General features: G+C 33.8%; 1 protein-coding gene and 1 long non-coding RNA gene across 2 annotated transcripts; one reads left to right on the top strand and one right to left on the bottom strand.

Annotated features, from left to right (window-relative positions):
* The first annotated feature begins 342 nt into the window (after positions 1 to 342).
* On the top strand, positions 343 to 2326 carry LOC144566910 (uncharacterized). The gene is made up of 3 exons (XR_013515305.1): positions 343 to 738; positions 825 to 920; positions 1736 to 2326. It is a non-coding gene; the product is annotated as an uncharacterized LOC144566910 (long non-coding RNA).
* Positions 2327 to 8086: 5760 nt separating this feature from the next.
* On the bottom strand, positions 8087 to 11034 carry LOC144566914 (protein NRT1/ PTR FAMILY 4.4-like). The gene is made up of 5 exons (XM_078316956.1): positions 10910 to 11034; positions 10415 to 10629; positions 9835 to 10278; positions 8998 to 9128; positions 8087 to 8898 (listed from the first exon to the last, which is right to left on the bottom strand). Exons 1-5 carry the CDS (start codon positions 10989 to 10991, stop codon positions 8121 to 8123), a joined length of 1650 nt encoding a protein of 549 aa, XP_078173082.1. The 5' UTR covers positions 10992 to 11034; the 3' UTR covers positions 8087 to 8120.
* Positions 11035 to 20242: the final 9208 nt, after the last annotated feature.

Genomic DNA, 20242 nt, shown 5'->3' with positions numbered 1-20242 from the left:
TTTGACTAATCTGGGCCGTCGGTTAAAGGATTTTCATGCAATTTGACTTCCCCAAAATAAAATCAAATCATATGGTAACCTCAGACAACGCTCGCAGGGGGCTGCCGCCCCCCTGCCACCCCCCGCATACTAATAGAATCAGGCCCACCCATGTAAAAATATAACAATATATATATAAGTACCGCATTTTAAAACAAAACTGCGCGACCCCCTGTTCCGGAGTGTGACATTACCTCTAGAGCAAAAGTTGGTTTTTAAAATAGTAGATGTGTTACTAATTTTTTAAGTTGGAATTATAAATCATAAAAGGAGAATGGGGTGTTACTGTAGCTATGAACAGTGACACCCCTGCTTTTAACCTTCTGATGCTGGATGAGGCGCCCTCAATTTCTCATCTGACGTTCGCTCTCGTCATCAGCCCGAAATTGACCCCCCCCCATCGAATCTTGATGCCTATCTAGCGTTTCAACTATCTTCTCCACTTCGTTCGCAAATCCTGCACAGCTGTCCCTCGCTCTCCTCTCCTACGGGACGGCCACGTGCCCAGTTCATCCCACACGTGTCTCTCCTCCACCTTATTTAGCTCTTCTCCTTTCTCTCTGGACTCTTTTTCTCCTTCGCCGCTGAGAAGACTGACCCAGCTCACTCTACTTAATCGGTGTATGCCTCTGTGTTCAGTCAGCTCTTCCTCTGTCTACCGTCTCATTCTCTCCACTCATTCCAGCATCCAGCAACCAGGTCGGTAGCCGCCTATATCCTCAGCTCTAATTTCGTCAATCATTTGTGCGATTTCCTAATCTCTCGCTATTTTGCCGACATTTCAGCTCTTTCAATTTGAGGTACAAAATCAGCCTACTCGGGAGCAGCTACAACGAGAGAATTCATCCTGATGAAGATCACTTTTTCCCACCCTTATTCAGGTAATTTTCTCTCCTGTACAAAGATTAGTACAAAAATGGTTCAACAAAGGAACTATTTATAATTTCCCTCATTTCACTACATTTTCGTCACTTTGTTACCGAGCTCAAGTAGGTGATGAAGAGCATATGTTGCCTTATTTGTTCTTATCTCTGGTAAAAACTTCACATTTCAAAATTTCAATATGCATATCAGGATTTGAAGATTTTGACAAAGGGTGATTGGTTTGAAATCACAGTTCCATATAGCCATCATGTTTATTGCTTCTTCTTGAATGTTAGAATTATGGTGTTAGAACTTAGAATTATGAAAATGAAAATATGAATTCATACCACGGGTTCACATACTGTGCTCCTTTCCTGATATTTTTTCCCAAAGCGATTTTGCAGCCTTAAGTGGTATGCACTCCGTGAGGACCAGAAGGATATCTTATAAAGTTTAGTACGGTCTTCAACTGTAATTACTTGTATTGATTTACCATTCATGTAATAATTGCATACAAACTTGGTCTCAATTCTTCACTGGAAAAAAAAAATATCACACCATCCTGCTATTGTTGGCAAAATAAAAGAGGGTGTCTCCATCGTTCGTCCCTCTCTTAATTAGCTTTCATTTTCCATACTGTACTATGGTCCTGATGTACAAAATTGTGCCTCAGATTTTCTGTCAGATCAAAAGATAAATACATTTAAGTGAATGCAAATAGGTTTTTTGAAAATACAAGTATAGAATATTCTTACATTTTATATGTGATATGATGTTTTCTTGATGACATTTATTATTTTATATTTTCTAATTTTGTTGTGCTTATTTCTAGGTTTTGCTCTTCACCTTGTCTAATGACTGCCTATTTTCCCAAAGCTTCAAAATTGTTCAAGGGCAAGGTATGTAATTCTTTACTCTTAGTTTCTTATTTTTTCCCTTTGAAGGCTACATATAATTTTAACTAATAGAATGTTGTAATTATGATAGAATTCCTTGTAGTTCTTCTTTGTGAAAATTTGTGTATGTGGCAAAGAACAATGATGATATTATTGAACCAGTTTGTGCTTATATCTTATTCAGTGTAATTTTTCAACGATTTGACAATGTAGCATGTAATGTAAAATGGGGAAAAATATTCAGGTGTAAGCTTTGGTACTCTTTTCCTAGTACTCTTCTGTCGTTACTTTGATGTTAGGTAGCAGTTCAGACACAGACAGGTAAAACAAATCAGCCGGTAAAATACTAAGTTGCCAACCAGATATAGTTTTATGAATGAAGATGCAAATATCAATGTAGTTAATTTGATCAATATGAGTTCAGGACTCCCATCAATCACATGTTATTCTTTTTAAATCGAGAAATAAAAAGTTCTGACTACCAATGATAATTACCGATATCTGTCGGACATTTTGTGAGATTTCAGTTCCACCTATCGATACAAAAATTGATGCCAGATTTAATATTTTCTCTCTAATGATTTAGAATTAGATTTGAAAAATGACTGAAAATAAACTTCTTAATGAACTAAACTTGGTTTACATTCTTTATTGTTATATTTTATTGTCATTTATTTTATTTGTTTAAACAGGAATATTTCTTGCATTATTGGTATTTCTTGCAACAAAGGTATGTACCGAGCTTAAATAATTATAGTTTTATTTCTAATAATTATGGGATTATTGGATATATGAATGTCAATATACTGAATAGACTGAATTCGCTTTGTCTTTAGTAAAAAAGGAAAAGACACTAAAAATAACAACCTACGACATGATTTTCTTAAAATTAGAACCTTTACTGGCAATTATATCAATCTCACGAGGTCTGAATTGAACTGAATTTTCTTAGTCTCAACTAGCCTCCTCTGCACTTCGCTTCAAACTAAGGGGCATACTAAGGTGCCTACAAAAATTGAGCCTTTTCTATTTTCACCTTTTGTTTCATTGAATTTTCATGTTTGTGAATTTGTTATCTTTTGTGTCAGGTTGTGTTGCTTTTGCTTGGTCCTACATGCAGGGAAATAATTTAATTATTGTGAAAAATAAATGTCAATAAACTGATATATAAACTGCAATTCTTGTCGTCCGAAGCTTTCATCGACTTCAAGAATGCAGAGTAAGTATATTGTGTAAATGGTATATATGCCTTAGCTGATCTCATCTATTTTTTTGTTCTCACAAAAAAAAATCTGTCCAACAATAAAAGAAAAGTTGCACATTTGCAGCGTAGCCGCAAACAAGGTAACTAGTTAATGTAACAAACTTGAATCAATTTGCAATTCGCCATCCATCATAAATCATTAAACTGTAATTAATGTTCGAAATTAAAAATTATTTGATGAAATGCTAAGTTACTGTCAAAATCAATTAATGTCCTACACTCAAAATTTAATAAATAATAAGTTATCACAATTTAAATTCTATATTTTTAAATTATATTTGTATGAATATCAAACTGTTTGTTGTATATTAGAATGACTCTATTCATATAAAACATCACTGAGAAAAATCTCATGATCTTATCATCAATTGCTTTGACCAAAACAATTATCTATTATGTCATTACTTATCCAAAGCCTGCACAATTTATCGTTTCCTTAATTAATTTTTAATCAAGTTATATTGATCTGAGTTGACTATTGCTGATATGGAACTAATCAACACATGGCTGCTTATCATCCTATCACAACTTGCACATGTTGATCCTATCACAACTTGTATATATCAACAGAAAAAAAAAAGTACGCTTTTTGCATGCAATTTGAGTGCAGATATGATTCAAAAACCACATTGCCACAATTATGGCTCTTGAAAAAAAACTTGGACTTGAAACCAATATGTGCGAAACTTTTCATTTATGGGGTGCGCATATTTTGTGCGCAAACTAAACTTATTATTGGTCTATATATATCGTTTCTGAACTTTCTATCCTGTCTTGTAGGGGAGAGAGGTGACGAAAAGAGTAATCGTTATTCATTTTTCTTGTTAAATTGCATTTTTTTTTTTTTTTGAAAATAAGGCTACGAGGGCCCGTTTCATATAGAAACTATTTTTTCTTGGTTGTTTAACAATAAGTCTTCCATCGGCCATATATATACTCAAGGGTTATACCAACTACAACTACAAATAGTGGTGTAGTCAGAATTTGAGTCAAGAGTGGGCAACAAATTTCGGGTTACTGACTCAGTGGGCAAAATTAACTTACATACTTGAATCATTTTAATCAATCTTACCAAATTCTAAATTAGATTTCAATAGAAATAAAAAAAAAACATTAACACTCAATAATTTTAGTTAATTATCAGTCGCAATATGCAATTTAATTCATTCAATTGGATTGTAGTATTGAATTGTACAAGGCCAATCTAATTTCGAGGAGTGGGTTGGCTAATATATTTATATTACTTCATGCCTGATTTTAAAATTTCACAGGTAGGCAATTGCCTACCCCCTGTTACATGGTGGCTCTTAGTGTACGAAAAATGACACGGCGGAGCCGGATCCATCACAGAATGGCACGGAACGACATGGCATGTGTTACTATTCCGTGCTGTGATTCACGTGTCGCGTGCTGTGACCACTCCTTGACATTTTGGTCACGACACGGCACGATATGGCACGTTTTTTCCACTCTAGTGGCTTCGCCACTAACTACAAATACAAACATGTTGTTCTTATACACATAATTTAATAATGGTAGAATTAAATTATATATGGATCGAGCTATGTTACCCTGACACTCCTAGGAAGCCATCGTACCCGTGTTCGACACGTATCCGACACCAACATGCGTATGATACGTATTAGACACGCCAGCTGGCGTGTCCATACCCGTCTGATACGGTCTCTGACACCTGGTTGACCCCTGCCGATACGGCTTGAAAATTCTGATATGGGCAGGACACGGCAACATAGGGTTTCTTCTCTGTCTGGACCATACTTGTTTCCTGCATTTCAATTTTGGTGCACCATGAGTTGTGAACCGTGTGTAGACCAGTGGATTAATCAAAAATTGGTGCCAACTGCGGGGATCGAACCTGGGAATGGAGGTTAAATGCAACAGACTCTTAACCACTACACCAACTTAATTTTATTGGGGCTATTCGGCAGAGGCTCCTTAAGGGATTAGGATTAAAATTTTAATCTCTACTAAGGAACACTTGTTCGTTTGACTGTGAGATTAAGAACAAACAATTAATATAAATAAAATATAGATTGTAGTGTGTAAAGACCTAAATACCCATGCATATTTTTCTTCTTTAACAAAGTTGTACATCGACAATCCTTCTCACATTCGGAACAAAAACAATAAGGTTTTGACAAAAATCAGAAAATATTATTTATAAAGAAAACTTCTTTTCATAAATTTTCAATTCATTCAAATATAAACTTGTTAATGCATTGCTCTATTCAATTTGAGAATTTCTGACTTCTATACTAAAAAAAGTGATATGGTATTTTAGTGGTACATGAGGAGTACCTGGATTGGCTATTAATGTTTAGTTTTTGTTTAAAAATTTTTTTTGATCAGTACAGTTCAAGAGACAATATCAGCAAATTTCTATTTATCAATGAATTGCTGATTTGCAATGGTTTTACCAGTGACTGACTGGCAGTACTAATGACTTTCATAAATTGGAACTGGTACAGTGTACCAATAGTTGATAAAGCCTAGTTTACAAAAGAAATTAAGAGAAATTAAAGAAAGAAATTAATAGAAAGAGGCATAATCTTCAAATTTGATACCTTCAAAAGAAAACTCAGTGGTAACTAAAGGAAAACCACTGAAATTATTCAACAAAAGAAAACCAGTAAAAAAAAAGAGAGAAAAAAAAAGGAAAATGATTCAACTTCTTAGGTCATCATCATTGTTGAGCTTGGTGGTAGCGGTTGGTGGTGGCGCTCGGATCTGGCGGTGGCGCTCGGATCTGGTTGGTGGAGCTGCGAAGGTGAGGAAAGAGTTCGTCGGTGTGGCAATGAAAATCCGTTATTGAGATCTTGATAGATAGAGCGTCTCGTCACGAACTCCCCTATGGCATTGGATGAACGAGTTCATAATTGCAATTGCCGACGAAATTGCTAAAGAGTTCGGGAAGAAGATGAATACTTCTCTTGTTTTCACGTCTAGGGAAACGTTCCAGCAGGAGATAGATCACTACAACAAAATGGAATTTCTACGACCGGTATTAGCGACCGGGGCTGACGCCGGTCGCAGAAACTCAATTTCTCGAAAAAAATAAAAATAAATTCCATTCATCAAGCGACCACTAGCATCTGCGACCATATCAGCGACCGGCGCCATTGCCGGTCGCTGAAAGTATTGGGTAAAAAAAAAAAGGCGTCAGCCTTCTCCCCCGCGCCAGACAGAACCCTAGTTTTTTCCCCCGCGTTTCATCTTCCCCTGTGCGCACCCAATTCAAATTTCAGTGATTTTTGGTAATTTGCTGCGATTTTGTGCTCAAATCTCTGCTCAACAGGTTAGAACCTCGAATCTCTTCTCAAATTTCTGCTCAATTCGATTTTCTATTCAATTCGTATTTTTTTCAATTCGTGGTTAGAAGGAGCTTGAGTGGACCAGCAGAGGCTCGGTGAACCAGCAGAGGCGGCCCCGTTACGTGAATCTCGCGCCCTACGTCAAGTGGGCCAGCAGAGGCTCGATCTCTCTCTCTCTCGCTTCACCAGTCACCATCTCTCTCTCGCGCCGGCGCCGTCTTCTGGACTCGCGACCAGCACCACCAGCGTCTCGCCTGGAATCGACGACACTGGTATCTTCTCTCTTTTCCCTTGTTCGATTTTGCTTAGTGAGATTCTAGATTAATTTTTTTTTTTCGTTAATTTGATATTAATCTAGCTAATAATTACTGGAGCTTGATTTTGCATTGTTGAAGTATGATTTAAATCTTTAGTTTAAAAAAGAGCTTGATTTTGACCATCTTCTTAGTTCAGAACTAGATAGGAAAATTGAATTGACAAGTTCAGAAGCTGCCTGGATAGGAAGAGGGTCGAAGAGAGTTTGAGTTCAGAAGCTGCCTTGATCGAAGCCAGAGAACGGTACTTAATTATCTTGTATTTAAATAATTGTATCAGGGTGGTACCAAACTAGAACGGTACTGGTATTGACAAGTTAGATATAGGTTTGTGTAGTTTAGATGTTATTTGGTATGGTACAATGACTTATGTAGTTTAAATATTTTGTTTAGATATTATTTGAGATATGATTGGCATTTATGTTTGATTTTTGGTATGTTTGTTATGTTTGTTATGTTTTTTTGGCACTTGTATGTTTGATATCTATTATGTTTGATATTTGTTGTCTTATTTATGTTAATTGATGTAATGTTGTATGTTTGTTATCAAATATCATGGAGAAATGTAAATAATAAAACAAACAAAAAAAATGTTGGTAGAATCATCAGCGACCGGTTTTTGAGTATCAGCGACCGGTAAACCGGTCTCTGATACTTTTTTCTGACATCAGCAAAAAACAACAGCGACAAAAAAAAATTAGTCGCAGAAAACTTATCAGAGACCGGATGACATCAATCAGCGACCGGTGACGTCATCAGAAGAGTATCTGCGACAATGCTTTCAGCGACCGGACTATCAGCGATCGGAATCAGATATCTGCGACCGGGATCACTATCAGCGACCGGCGCCATGACTATCAGCGACCGGAAAACCGGTCGCTGATAGTCTTTTCTGCTGTAGTGAAAAGCTTAAGGAACTCCTCAGCTGAGGGTACAACGGTAAATAAAAAGACCTTTTTGAGCTTAAGGAAGCCAATTGTCTAAGGAGCTCAGATACCCGCCTTAACTTTTTGATCTATGGAGAGGCCTTAAGCCTGTCAAAGGAAGCATCGTTCGGCTGACTTAATGAGCTAAGGAGTTCTAAGGAAGCTAAAGCTGAGGTGCCGAACACGTACATTGTTACACTGTCACAACTATTATATTTAAGTTATACGAAATTCTTTATTCAGAATTTTTAATATTGAATTTATATAGTAATTAATAATATAATTAAAATAATAAATATATAATAGCTATATCGTATCATCTATTTTTGAAAATTGCCGTGTTATCGTACCCGTGTCGTATCCGACAAGATACCCGTACCCGTATCCATGTAACATAGGGATCGAGTATACATTTACAAATACAAACATGATTATAGCTGCACAGGTAATATATAGTCGTATCAAATCTGTATTAACTAAGAACTTTACCTTAATAAGTATCTCCTTGAACAAAATACAAAAATCAAAAAGCAGAGAAATTCTAGAGCAGTTAAGAACGCATAGAAGAGATCAAGCCTAGTAGACTCAAAACCCATGCCATCGAACCATCCATTATCCTTATCTCCATGTCTTGTAACTCTGCCTATAATGGCGACAAGTGCACCATCGAGCCAGATAGCCATGCCGACAATACAAAACACCATAGACGAGCTTAGAGATTTCAACTGCACTGGCAACTGATTGCCGAAGAACTCCATTAGCCCGACAAATGAAAGTATTTCCATGAGGCCAACACAAATAAATTGCGGTAATGACCAAAGAAAAGATAAATCCTTTGGATCCTCCGCCATCCTCCTTTTCCTCTCTACTAATGCCGCCACACCGGTACCAAGCATGGCAAAAACAAAACCTACACCGGCACGTACCAAAGGTGATGTGGTACTGTAGTATTTGTTGCTTGTATGCCTTTCCATTATCGGTACAATAAAACGGTTGTACATTACAAGTACAATAAATTGAATAACTACTGCAACAGCATAGAGTGATGCAGGAGCAATTTTGACTCCCATTATTTTTGTGTTCATAGTGGAGGCTGCTGGTGCAGTTAGTGTGAAGAAGAAGGAAAAAGGCAGGTAACAAAAAATTGAGCTAATGAATATTGGGAGCATCTTTACAAAGATTTTTGCCTCCTCGACTTGAGAAATGTCGCAATACGACCAAGCGTCAGTGTCACCTGTGTACATTGACGCTATATCAAGGAACCTGCAAAGAAATTTTCAGGATTAATTATGAATATCAATAAAATATATAGCAAAGAGAACATACATTATTTTACTTTGTTCATCAAAAATAAAAATTTACCTGAGATCTTTTGTGCGAGGAAGTACTTCTAAACTTGTTATATCATCTGTCGCGTTATTAGTAATTTGAGGATCTTCTAAATTCTCAGGCGAAACATGAATTTTTCTTTTTTTAAAAGCAACCACAAAGACCTAGAATTCAAAACAGTAGTTCTTTTTGTCAGATTTACAGAAATTGCTCATTGAATACACAATAATATATCACTTTATTTTTGTAAAATGCATGCTGTTTTCATTCCAGAACAAAGATTATGATATATGCTAAATATGCATGATACATAACGTATTATGCAAATTATGTTATGTAATGATCATTTCTTAATATTGTCTACCTAATTTACTTACGTTCTATATTGATTTATTTATTAGATCTTTAATTGGGAAAACGAATTAATTAATTTAATCTGAATGTTAAAATAGAGATATGATTAGACGTACAATTTAGTTTTATATTAAATTAATTAAAGATATTGTCATGTATATATAAAAAACATGCACCACTTGACTATTTAATTATACATCATTTAATTTGCTAGCATGCTTAACTAATGTACAAATATAATTTTTTTTTCGTTTGAGTATAATCTTAATCTTATTAATTATTAATACCACTTAAATTTAAGCATTACTGTTTTTTCTCTTGGTAGTTACGCATATAGGGAGCTATAAGACCTTAATCAAACTATATTAATCAATTTCTATATAAAACTATATCATTAGTATAGTCGCACAAGAATATTACACGTTCCTATATAAAACTAAAATTCAACAGAGTTAAAACAGGAAATATCATGCTAGATGTGTCTAGTTGATGTCATGCATTACAACTTATAGGTACCTGCACTATACGAGTCAATGGACTCCCACAAGGCTCTTTGTAGCGGTAGATGGGAAATCCAACGGCTGCTACTAACAGCCCGGCCAGAATAAACAGCGCGCAAACGCCTAGTCCCAAATCCCAGCCCTTGAAACTCTGAACCCATACCACAAGTACTAAACCAAGAAATGCTCCAAAGAAAGTGGCCATGGCTGCGTAGTCAAAGAACCTTATTTTGTGCTTTGACTCTGATGGATCGTCAGAATCGAATTGGTCGCCACCAAATCCCGGCGTGGTGGCGCGCATGAAGCCTTCTCCTAGTGCTATCATGAAGAGACCAAGGTAAAGCAGTAAAGTTCTCCATCCATGCAAAGATTCGCAGTCCGCATTCTGGTTTTGATTTAAGTTACATGCTGGGAAGTTGAGCGAGGGAATGTGCACTTGTAGCGCAAGCAAAGTATATCCCTTCATATAAAATATAGTTCATAACATTAGCATGTTAATGTGCGAATTTATCTCAAGTTCTAAGCTGAAAAAATTATTATTCTATATCTAAGAGTGAGAGAGACCACGCAAATAATAAATTGAATAAAAGATGTACCAGTATCTCAAACGGACCGAAGAAGAGAATGACTTTGAAGCGCTTGATATATGAATCAGCAACGAAAGCACCTAATATGGAGAGCATCCATGTGGCACCGCCAAAATTTGTGCTAAGGATAACACTACGAGCGATGGTCATGTTGTGAGTCGAACGAAAAAACCCGACAAGATTTGTATTTGCAGCGTTGATACTGCTTCTCACCACCACCAAAGCTGCATACACCACATCTCTCGGTCAATACAAAATTATACACAAAATAATAAGAAAAATAAAAACAACAAATGTTGATGCAGCAACTTTTAATGCTACTTAAATTTACATAATTATGTGTAGGAACTTTTTGTTCATTCTTTTAACCAATTTTCATTATTGAATCAGAACTGGTAAAAAGTTGTGAGAGCAAAGATTTTAACTTATTGTTTCATTTTCCTTCTATTAACAGACTGAGAAATGTTATGAATATATATCAGATAAAAATTAATGCACGCTTACTATAGAGAAACAGAGTAGCTCTAACCCCTCCATGCTTTCTTGGATCCACTGGGTTACCTCTCCAGTTCAAAACACCCTCCATTTTCTCCTCTCTGTGTGTGAAAACCTTAGCAACGGCTGCTCTGTTTGTGTTATTGCAGGAAAGATGTGCGCAAACTGCGTATTTATAGAGGGACCTCGTATTAAAGTCCAAGTTTCTTCTATTAATCTATATTAAAGTCAAATGATCAGTAAGAAAATATATACATGTGCTGATGAAAATTGTGATAACAATTAATAATAAAGATAAAGGAGAAATGCATTAAGTCCACCTATTAAAAGTCCTCCTTAGTCCTTACTGTTTACTACAACAATTTTACGTACGGTTCCACTACATCGAAGAAGTACAATAATCTTTCTTTTATTTACAAATTAATATTCGGATTACTAATAATTAGAAAAAAAAAATATGAAATTGTATTCCCAGATATCTGTTGTAGGTTCGCCCTCGCCTTTAGTAAGAATATAAACATATAAAAAATATTATAAATTGTAAACTGAAATTATTACTAAGCAAGGTTGTAATTGAGTAAAACGGACGAGTTATCATAAATAGAACAATCTATATCTGAACTCATTAATTAATTCTTGACTTCTTAAAATCAATGTGTTTCTTATTCTTGAATACTTAGGCTATATGATATAAGCAGTTATGTCAAAGAGAAACTTAATTCTTACACGTCTCATGACTCATTTTCAAATCAAAGAAAAGTACTACCATTTAAACAAAAGAGACCTGAGAAATCTCAAAACAAGACTAGTGCTTTTAATCACGTTGTCAAGATAATTTTCACTATGAAACATGTTTCTTCGTTTAATAATTAAAAATTAATGTTTGTTCGTTTAATAATTAAGAATTAATGTTTGTTCGTTTATTAATTAAGAATTAATGTTTGTTCGTTTAATAATTAAGAATTAATGTTTATTCATTTAATAATTAACAATTAAAGTTTGTTCGTTTAATTATTTTCTTATTCTTGACTGATTAAGAACGAATTAATGTTTGTTCATTTAATAAAAGATATAAAGAGCAGGTACAAATTAGAGTTAGGTGTATATATGTTCGACAAATTAAATTAATTTCTACGCAACTTGCAAGACAACTTACCTTTTGTTATTTTTATATTTATATAAAATTGCTAACAAAAACAGACATTTTGTGATAAAATTAGGAAATTTTAATCTGTGGTCGATTTATTAATTTAAGAGTTAAATGATACAAGGTAACTGAGAAATTTTAATCTGTGGTCAATTTATTAATTTGTGTATGTACCATGGCCCGATTTTTTTATTTATATCCAAAAAAAATATAAATTTAAAAAACTAACCAAACCTCTTGTCAATTTCGAAAACAATCCAAACCGGAAAAAAAATTTCCGGTTTCAACACCAATTTCCGGAAAAAAATTTTCCGGTAAATGGATATTAAAACAGGAATAATGTTTTCCATTTTTAGGATTTTTTTTGTTTTTTAAAAAAAACCGGAATAATTTTTTCCGGATTTAAGATTTTTTTTTCGGATTCTTTATTTTTTATTTTTCAGTTTTTATAATTTATTTATTTTTTGTATTGAAGCATTACAACTATTTAATATTTTTTTTAAATAGATGGAATACTATATGATTTGATTTATTCGAAAGACTACTACAAATAATCCGGATCAACATTTTTCATGCCGGATTTGAAAATAATTTGAAAATACCGATCGTTGAATGCCTATCCGGATCAACATTTTTCATGCCGGATTTGAAAATAATTTGAAAATACCGATCGTTGAATGCCTACCGTTGAACGAAAACTTAAACTGAATTTTTGAGGCACTAAACGATATTTTTTTGAAATTCTGATGCCTCATTTTTTTCATACCTCATCATACCTCATATTTTATATTTTCGTTTTCAAAGTCCAAATTGTCAATCCGAACTGTTCAACAAAATATTTATACTAAAATATGCATGGAGCTGAAATTTTATATTTTTTGAAATTTTTTTGCTATTTTTTAAGATAGGTACAAAATCACTATTTTTGAACCTTTCAAAAAACATTGATTTTCTACCCATCTTAAAAAATAGTAGAAAATTTTCAAAAATTATAAAATTTCATCCCTAACCATATTTTAGTATGGATATCATGTTGAACGGTTCGGATCGACAATTTAGACTTTGAATATGAAGAAAATGAAGATATAAAATATGAGGTATGATGAGGTATAAAAAAATGAGGCATTGGAACCCTCGTTTAATGCCTCAAAAATTCAGTTTAAGTTTTCGTTCAACGATAGGCATTCAACGATCGGTATTTTCAAAGTTTTCAAAGTCCAAACAGTCAATCCAAACCGTTCAACATGATGGATATTTTAAAATGTGCTTGTAGATCAAATTTTACATTTTTCTAAATTTTTTACTATTTATTAAGATTGGTACAAAAATTCAATGTTCTGAATATAGCGATTTTGTTAAATACTTAATAAATAGTAAAAATTCAAAAAAAATATAAAATTTGATATGCAAGCACATTTTAACATATATATTATATTATATATACATATATATACATATATTATATTATATATAAATATACATATATTATATTATTTATACAAATACATATACATATATTATATTATATTAATTTTTCTTACGGCGGTAAAAAATCCGGCATAAAAAATGTTGATTTTAATTATTTGTAGTAGTCTTTCGAATAAATCAAATTATCTAGTATTTCATCTATTTTTAAAAAAAATTATTAAATATTTGTAATACTTCAATACAAAAAATAAATAAATTATAAAAAATGAAAAAAAACTCCGAAAAAAAAAATTCCTAAAAGAAAAAATTTTCAAAAAAAAAAAATTCTAAATCCGGAAAAAATTATTCTGATCTTTTTAAAAAAAATCCTAAAATTGGAAAAAATTATTCCGGTTTTAATATCCATTTACCGGAAATTTTTTTTCCGAAAATTGGTGTTGAAACCGGAAAAAAAAATTTCGGTTTGAGTAGTTTTCAAAATTGACAATAGGTTTAATTAGTTTTTTAAATTTGTATTTTTTTTTAATATAAATAAAAAAATCGGACCATGAGCGTGATATGTCATGTACATTTAGAAAGTCCGGCCCTATATTACATGCCTTGCCATCAAAAATTGAAAAAGTCAACAACAACCAAAAAAAAAAAAAAAATTTCTAGCGTTTTGCTGAGACCGGCTTTTGTTTGATAGCCACTTATCTCCCATGCATAATTTTTCGCTTGATCAGTTCCCATTTTCTAGGGGGAGTAAAACACTTTGAATTTTGTTGCGCGTGAAGGAATCTTTCAAAAGATTGTGAAAGAAAATTAGTTTCTGTTAGGTGGTTTCCTTTTCTTTTAAAAAATATCGTTAATCAGAAATTTTGTTGGTTTCAGGTTTCGGTGGATTGTATGCATACGTGTCTTTAAAAAAAAATGCTTTATTTATTCCTTTTTAATTAAGAGAGTCAAAAAAGTTGTTGGAAGTAAACGAAGGATTTTTTTGATAAACCATAATTAAGAAAATATTTTTTACTGATCCAGCATGATTGGTTTTTTTTTTCAAAAACCAGAAGGACCGGAGGAGCCCTCCGGTTCCAAATTTTGCCTTTTCTCAAGACCGGAAGAGCCCTCCGGTCTTAACATTTTTTCATATTTTCTCACCTTTTTGATTGATGGTGGTGCGGCGGATCGTGCAGCGACTCATTTTTTTTTTCTTTTTTTCACTTTTTTTTTTCTCACCAAAAAACAGAAAAACCGGAGGAGCCCTCCGGTCTCAAAAAACATGTTGTGTTTAAATACAAAATTTATAAATTTTCAAATTTATTTAAAACAAGTCAAGTGGTCAAATGTGGGAGTTTTTAAATTAATTTTAATGCATTAATATTTCTTCATTTTTTTACTGCTTAATTTGGTACTAAAATGATTCAAAAAATTATAAATTTTGCATGTAAACACATCCCTTGTAAAGTGTACTGGTTTGAACGGTTTGAATTAGTCGTTTGTCCGATAAGTTTTGGAGTTGGTGACAAAATACCGTAAATGTCACAGTAGCTGAGCTTTTATATTTAATATATAATGTATATATATTGTAGAACATATTTATGATTTTTTAAAATTATGATAATTATTTTATTGGTCGTGACTGTAAAAAAAATAAAAATTCTAAAAATTACATTAATTAACCCATTGCTTAACTATGAAAACAGTTGCTCAATATATTATCTACTACATTATCCTGATCATCTGATTTTGATAAAATAATTTTGATTGCTTTCTGAATGGTTCAGATTAATTATAGATAACCTTCTAATAATTGACCTTGATTTTTAGGCATGAAGAGCAGTGCATAAATACTCAATAAGTTGCTCAATACAAAATAATAATAATATTATCAGACCACTCTGACAGCTGTGATTTCAATATTTATCTCGAGAAAAACAAAAAACATGCATAACTGTGACATCTAAAAAAATAGTTAAGACCGGACCGGCCATCCGGTCTTGGTTATTATTTTTTGGAGAGACCGGACCGGTCATCCGGTCTTGATTTGTTTAAAACTTTTTCGATCTTCTGTGACACATGCAATTGTAATGGATAAAACCGATTAAAATTTTGGGAGACCGGAGGGCTCCTCCGGTCTTCAGTAAAAAAAAATTTTAAGACCGGAGGGCTCCTCCGGTCCTTCTGGTTTTTGAAAAAAAAAAAGCAATCATACTGTATCAGTAAAAAATATTTTCTTAATTATGGTTTATCAAAAAAATCCGTAAACGAAGATACGGTTGTACGGGTTCCAACGTGTCGTTTTCCATGAGCTCGTAAGTGCGTTAGTCAACGCTCTGCTTTGTGTATTGTTGTTTTGTTTTTTGTTTTTATATATACTAATGTTTTCCTATATAAAAGAATAGTTAGTCGGTCATCTGTATCAACATTCGAACGGACAAGTACGAGTTGAGCAATACAATTAGGCAACAAGTACATTTCGAATATATTAATATAGAAATTATTTGTTAGTGACAATATCAAGTTCAATTCAATTGTAAACTTTTCTGTGTTAAATACACATGTTTGAAACTGTATAAATTGAAGTCTAAACTATTTCGTTAACAAAAATGGAATTAAGTATTAATTGTTAGTGCTTCCGGATTGAAACTGGGATTGAAGGCAGTTCATGCATGTCTAGTATATATCCTTATTTATTAGCTTATTAGTTAGTTGATTAATTTGAGAATAACACAAGTACTTTCAATTGATTTATATTGCTTAATTATGTAATTTGTTAGCTTGCTTGGTATGTTGACCAACTAATATTCAGACCATTTAATTGGATTTTAGAAATTATCATATAGTTTTCCTCAAAGAATGTAAACGCTTATATATGCTTTATATATACACACACACAGAGTTGAGCTATGGTGTTCAAACAATAAATCATGACCAACTAAGATTGGTGATGTACACAAAGTTTTACTTTGCAAGCTACCAGGCACATACATAGTAACAGGATTCGCGTTTAATTCGCGAATTAAACGTTTTTTAGCTATCAGCGAATCAATTCGCGTCTAATACGTCGATTCGTGAATTAAACGGTTAATACGCGAATTATTCGAGAATTTGACGAATTTACCGTTTTATTCGCGTTTTCTTCACAAAAATTCGTCGCTGGTTGTCTCATTGTCTGCGTCGGAGGCGACAGCTATTTCCCACTTCTCACTTTCTCAGCTCAATGCATATGGTAGGGCCAAGCTCTTGTCCACTGTAGAGCTGACACGTGGTTTCCACTAAATTTTTTGGTTTAAACTATAAAATGAAGCGGTATTTATCCAAATTTTAAACTCAAATGATCCTAGATCATTCACGTAGCAGCCCATGGTTGACACTAGTTTGGAATTTGAATTTGGATTTTTTTATCAGAATTCCAGTTCAGACAAAGATTTTTGGTCTGAATTCAAATGTACGATTCCAAACTATTCCCGAATTATACCCGAATTATACCCGAATCACGAATTTTTAACTCCGCCAAACCGAACCCGAATTTTTCATTTGTTACTATGGGCACATGTATACATGGTTGTCAATGTGTAACATTAGCTACAGTCCAAACAAAAGTTATATATATAAAATTGTGCTCAATAAGTCAACACAGATCACAATTAATGCTTTTTGAGATTGATGACATGTTTTCGCCTATAATTTAATTTATTAAATTTAATAATTTCTTCCACGGACATTCAAGTTTGTGTTAGGAAAATATGGTTTTATATTGGAAAAATTTTAAAATTATTTTTCAGCTTGGGTTCCTATAATTGATAATTTACTCTTATTTACTCACAGTTTATCAAAACATTTACAAACTATTGCTCTTATTAATTACAATTGCATCTGTTTGTTGGTCGCTTTGGAAACATTGCAATGATATTTGTTTTAATGGAGTACAAGTGACTTTTAATAGATCTTTACTCTTTCTAATTTGCTCTTTGATTCAATATTGGACAAGAAACTTCAAAGATGGAATAGAAAATGTTGTCATGGATGTCCGAGAGCATGGAGATTATTCCTCTGCGTGAATGGGCGGATGCGACTCCAATCATGGAGTTTGAGGATGGGGAACAGCTTGGGTCCGATGGCCATGGGACCCAAAGTGGTTCCAATGGGTTCGCTCACCATCGGATCTGCTTTAGGATTCGCGCCCGCACTTTTGCGTATACTTTAAAATTTGTGCGCACGAATCCTAAAACAGATCCGATGGTAAGCGAACCCATTGGAACCACTTTGGGTCCAATGGCCATCAGACCCAAGCTGAAGTCTTGAGGATGACATGATTTGTGGTGCAGAGGGGGAGACTCTAATGAGAAAATAGGGCTCATGATGATAGCACGAACATTTCTTGTGGTTTATAATGATAATTATTTTGCTTACGACATCTTAGTTCATCCTAACAAGTAGTACTATTATTGCTTTGAGTTGCTGCTCTACAACAACAGTGTTTAGTTTTTTTCTTTTTTTTTTGTTCCATTCACTATGAGTTTTGTTGCGTGTCATTTAGTTTTAGTTTTGCAAATACTTGTTGTGTGTCTGTGATTACAACTTTCTATTTGCATAATGCAAATGGGCTAATGTCTTTTTTAAAAAATAAAAAAAAGAAGTTTGTGTTGAGTTCGACGCGGATTAGCATGAGTCGGCACGAGCCAGCCTTAGAGGGCTGGGGAGTAGGGATGCAAATTGCTCGGATACAGATCGGATGGTAGTAAAATCATATATGTATATGTATTTTGGTCTTTTTTGATACGGATACAAATTGAATATTAAACATATATGAATATGGATCAGTTATTATCAAACACAAATACAAATTAGAATATAATTCAGATTTCTAATACAAAAAATATATATTATTAAAAAGCATGCTACTTGGAATATAATTTCATGGAACAAAATGCATGTAGCATCCAATTCATAAACATCACATGTAAAAGTGATCAACATAAGATAACTTTTAGAACACATATCTAACACTCCAAACACCTTCAATTGGAGCTAGGGTTGTAAACGCCCTATTATATTGCCATCTGGAGACACTACTAGAGTGCTCCAAACACCTTCAATTGGAGTGTTGTATTATGTTTACACAAAAGCGTATGCACAAAATTTAAGTATAGCAAGCTATACCTTTTAAACCTTGGTTACACCTTTCATTCAGATTGCAAGTATACAATCCTATCGAGCAGTATATTCAGGTATCGATCCAGAGGACGGTTCAAATCTAAACTGGGTTTCTACCTAAATAAATTAAAGACTAGAAGTTTGAAAATGTTGATTTTGGCTATTTATAGTCCTAACAATTCAATAATAGTAATTAAATGCAAGAAAGTAAATTAACTTGGTTTCAATCAATAATAAAATGGCGTTTCCAAGGTTATGACTTTATCTCAGTTTTGCTTCAAGGTACCTAGTCCGTGTAGTGTCCTACACGGGCCGTGTCCAATGTAAACGGGCCGGGTACTATCGTACACGGTCCGTGTGGCCCCCGAGTGAATGCAGTAGTTACTGTTTCTTTGTGTTGTTCCTTTGTGTAGGGTTCAACTGACCATACCTAATGTTCCTAAACCTCAACTGTCGTTTGTTGGTTCATTAACTTGGTATGGAATTGCAATATCTGCCCTCGTCAGGTTCTAGACCTCAACTATCGTATATTGGTCCGAATTACCTAGTTGCTTATTTGGTATACTAAAGATAACCTCTATCTGTCGATATGAGAAAATGTTCACCTGTCGGCTACTACTTGGTTTCACCTTTCGGATCACTAATCCTACCTCATGTACTTAGTTTGGTTGTGAGATTATAAGGGCCAAAGTACCTTCTAGATGTGGCCATGCATCTAGTAGTAAACTAATAAAAATCAAATAAGTTAATCTAAGCAATTAAAATCAAATACAATCAAGCAAACACAAATTTTAACACAAAAATCCAATAACTAACATGCAAAACAAAACATTCGATTACATCACAACCCTAGAAACTAAAAAAGTCTACTCAAACATAGATCTAAAACAAATAAAAGAGATAATGATAGAAGTAGCCATGACAAAATCCGAAGAACAAAGAAGATCCGTCAAAAATTTGCGTCTTTTGCTTCTCAACATCGTCTCCAAGCTTAGCCCCCAAGACCAAACCCTAGAAATCTCTTCCTTCGCTCCAGAAATGTCCAAGATGCCCTCCTGTTGCTAAGAATCATGCTTATATAGACACCTGGCTAACCTTCCTTCTTTCATCCTTTATTTCAAAAATATAGTTTTATTTCCGAAAATGCTTGACATGGCCCGTGTGGAATGTTACACGGACCGTGTGCCTATGTCTCTGGATCAAATTGTACATCTTCTTACAAGCTTTCTGAAAAGTGGTCATAAACTCAAAACGAAGTTACGAGTCAAAATCTATGATTGTTTTAAGTTCAGGTGCTGAAAATTCAGCATCATATACCGGTCGTGTGGATGGTATCCTAGTCGTGCCTATAGTTGGGCAGAGGGTTATACGGTCCGCATAAGAAGTTACACAGACTGTGTATAAACTTTTCAATTCCAGATTCTTCCTCAGTTTCGCCTGTTTTCTGCAAAGTACGAACAAATGCGCACCAATACCACATTCTATAGATATTCAATGAAATAAACACGATTTGACAGTTTAGACATAGATTTTGGTACAAAGTCTGGTCAGGATATAGATAAAATAGCGAGACATCATATTAGGGTTGTAAATGCCCTATTATCTTGCCATCTGGAGACATAAATCGA

This window comes from Carex rostrata, chromosome 15 (assembly GCF_964058835.1).
Source record: "Carex rostrata chromosome 15, lpCarRost1.2, whole genome shotgun sequence".
NCBI lineage: Eukaryota > Viridiplantae > Streptophyta > Magnoliopsida > Poales > Cyperaceae > Carex > Carex rostrata.
This window is presented reverse-complemented; position numbering and strand designations above follow the sequence as displayed.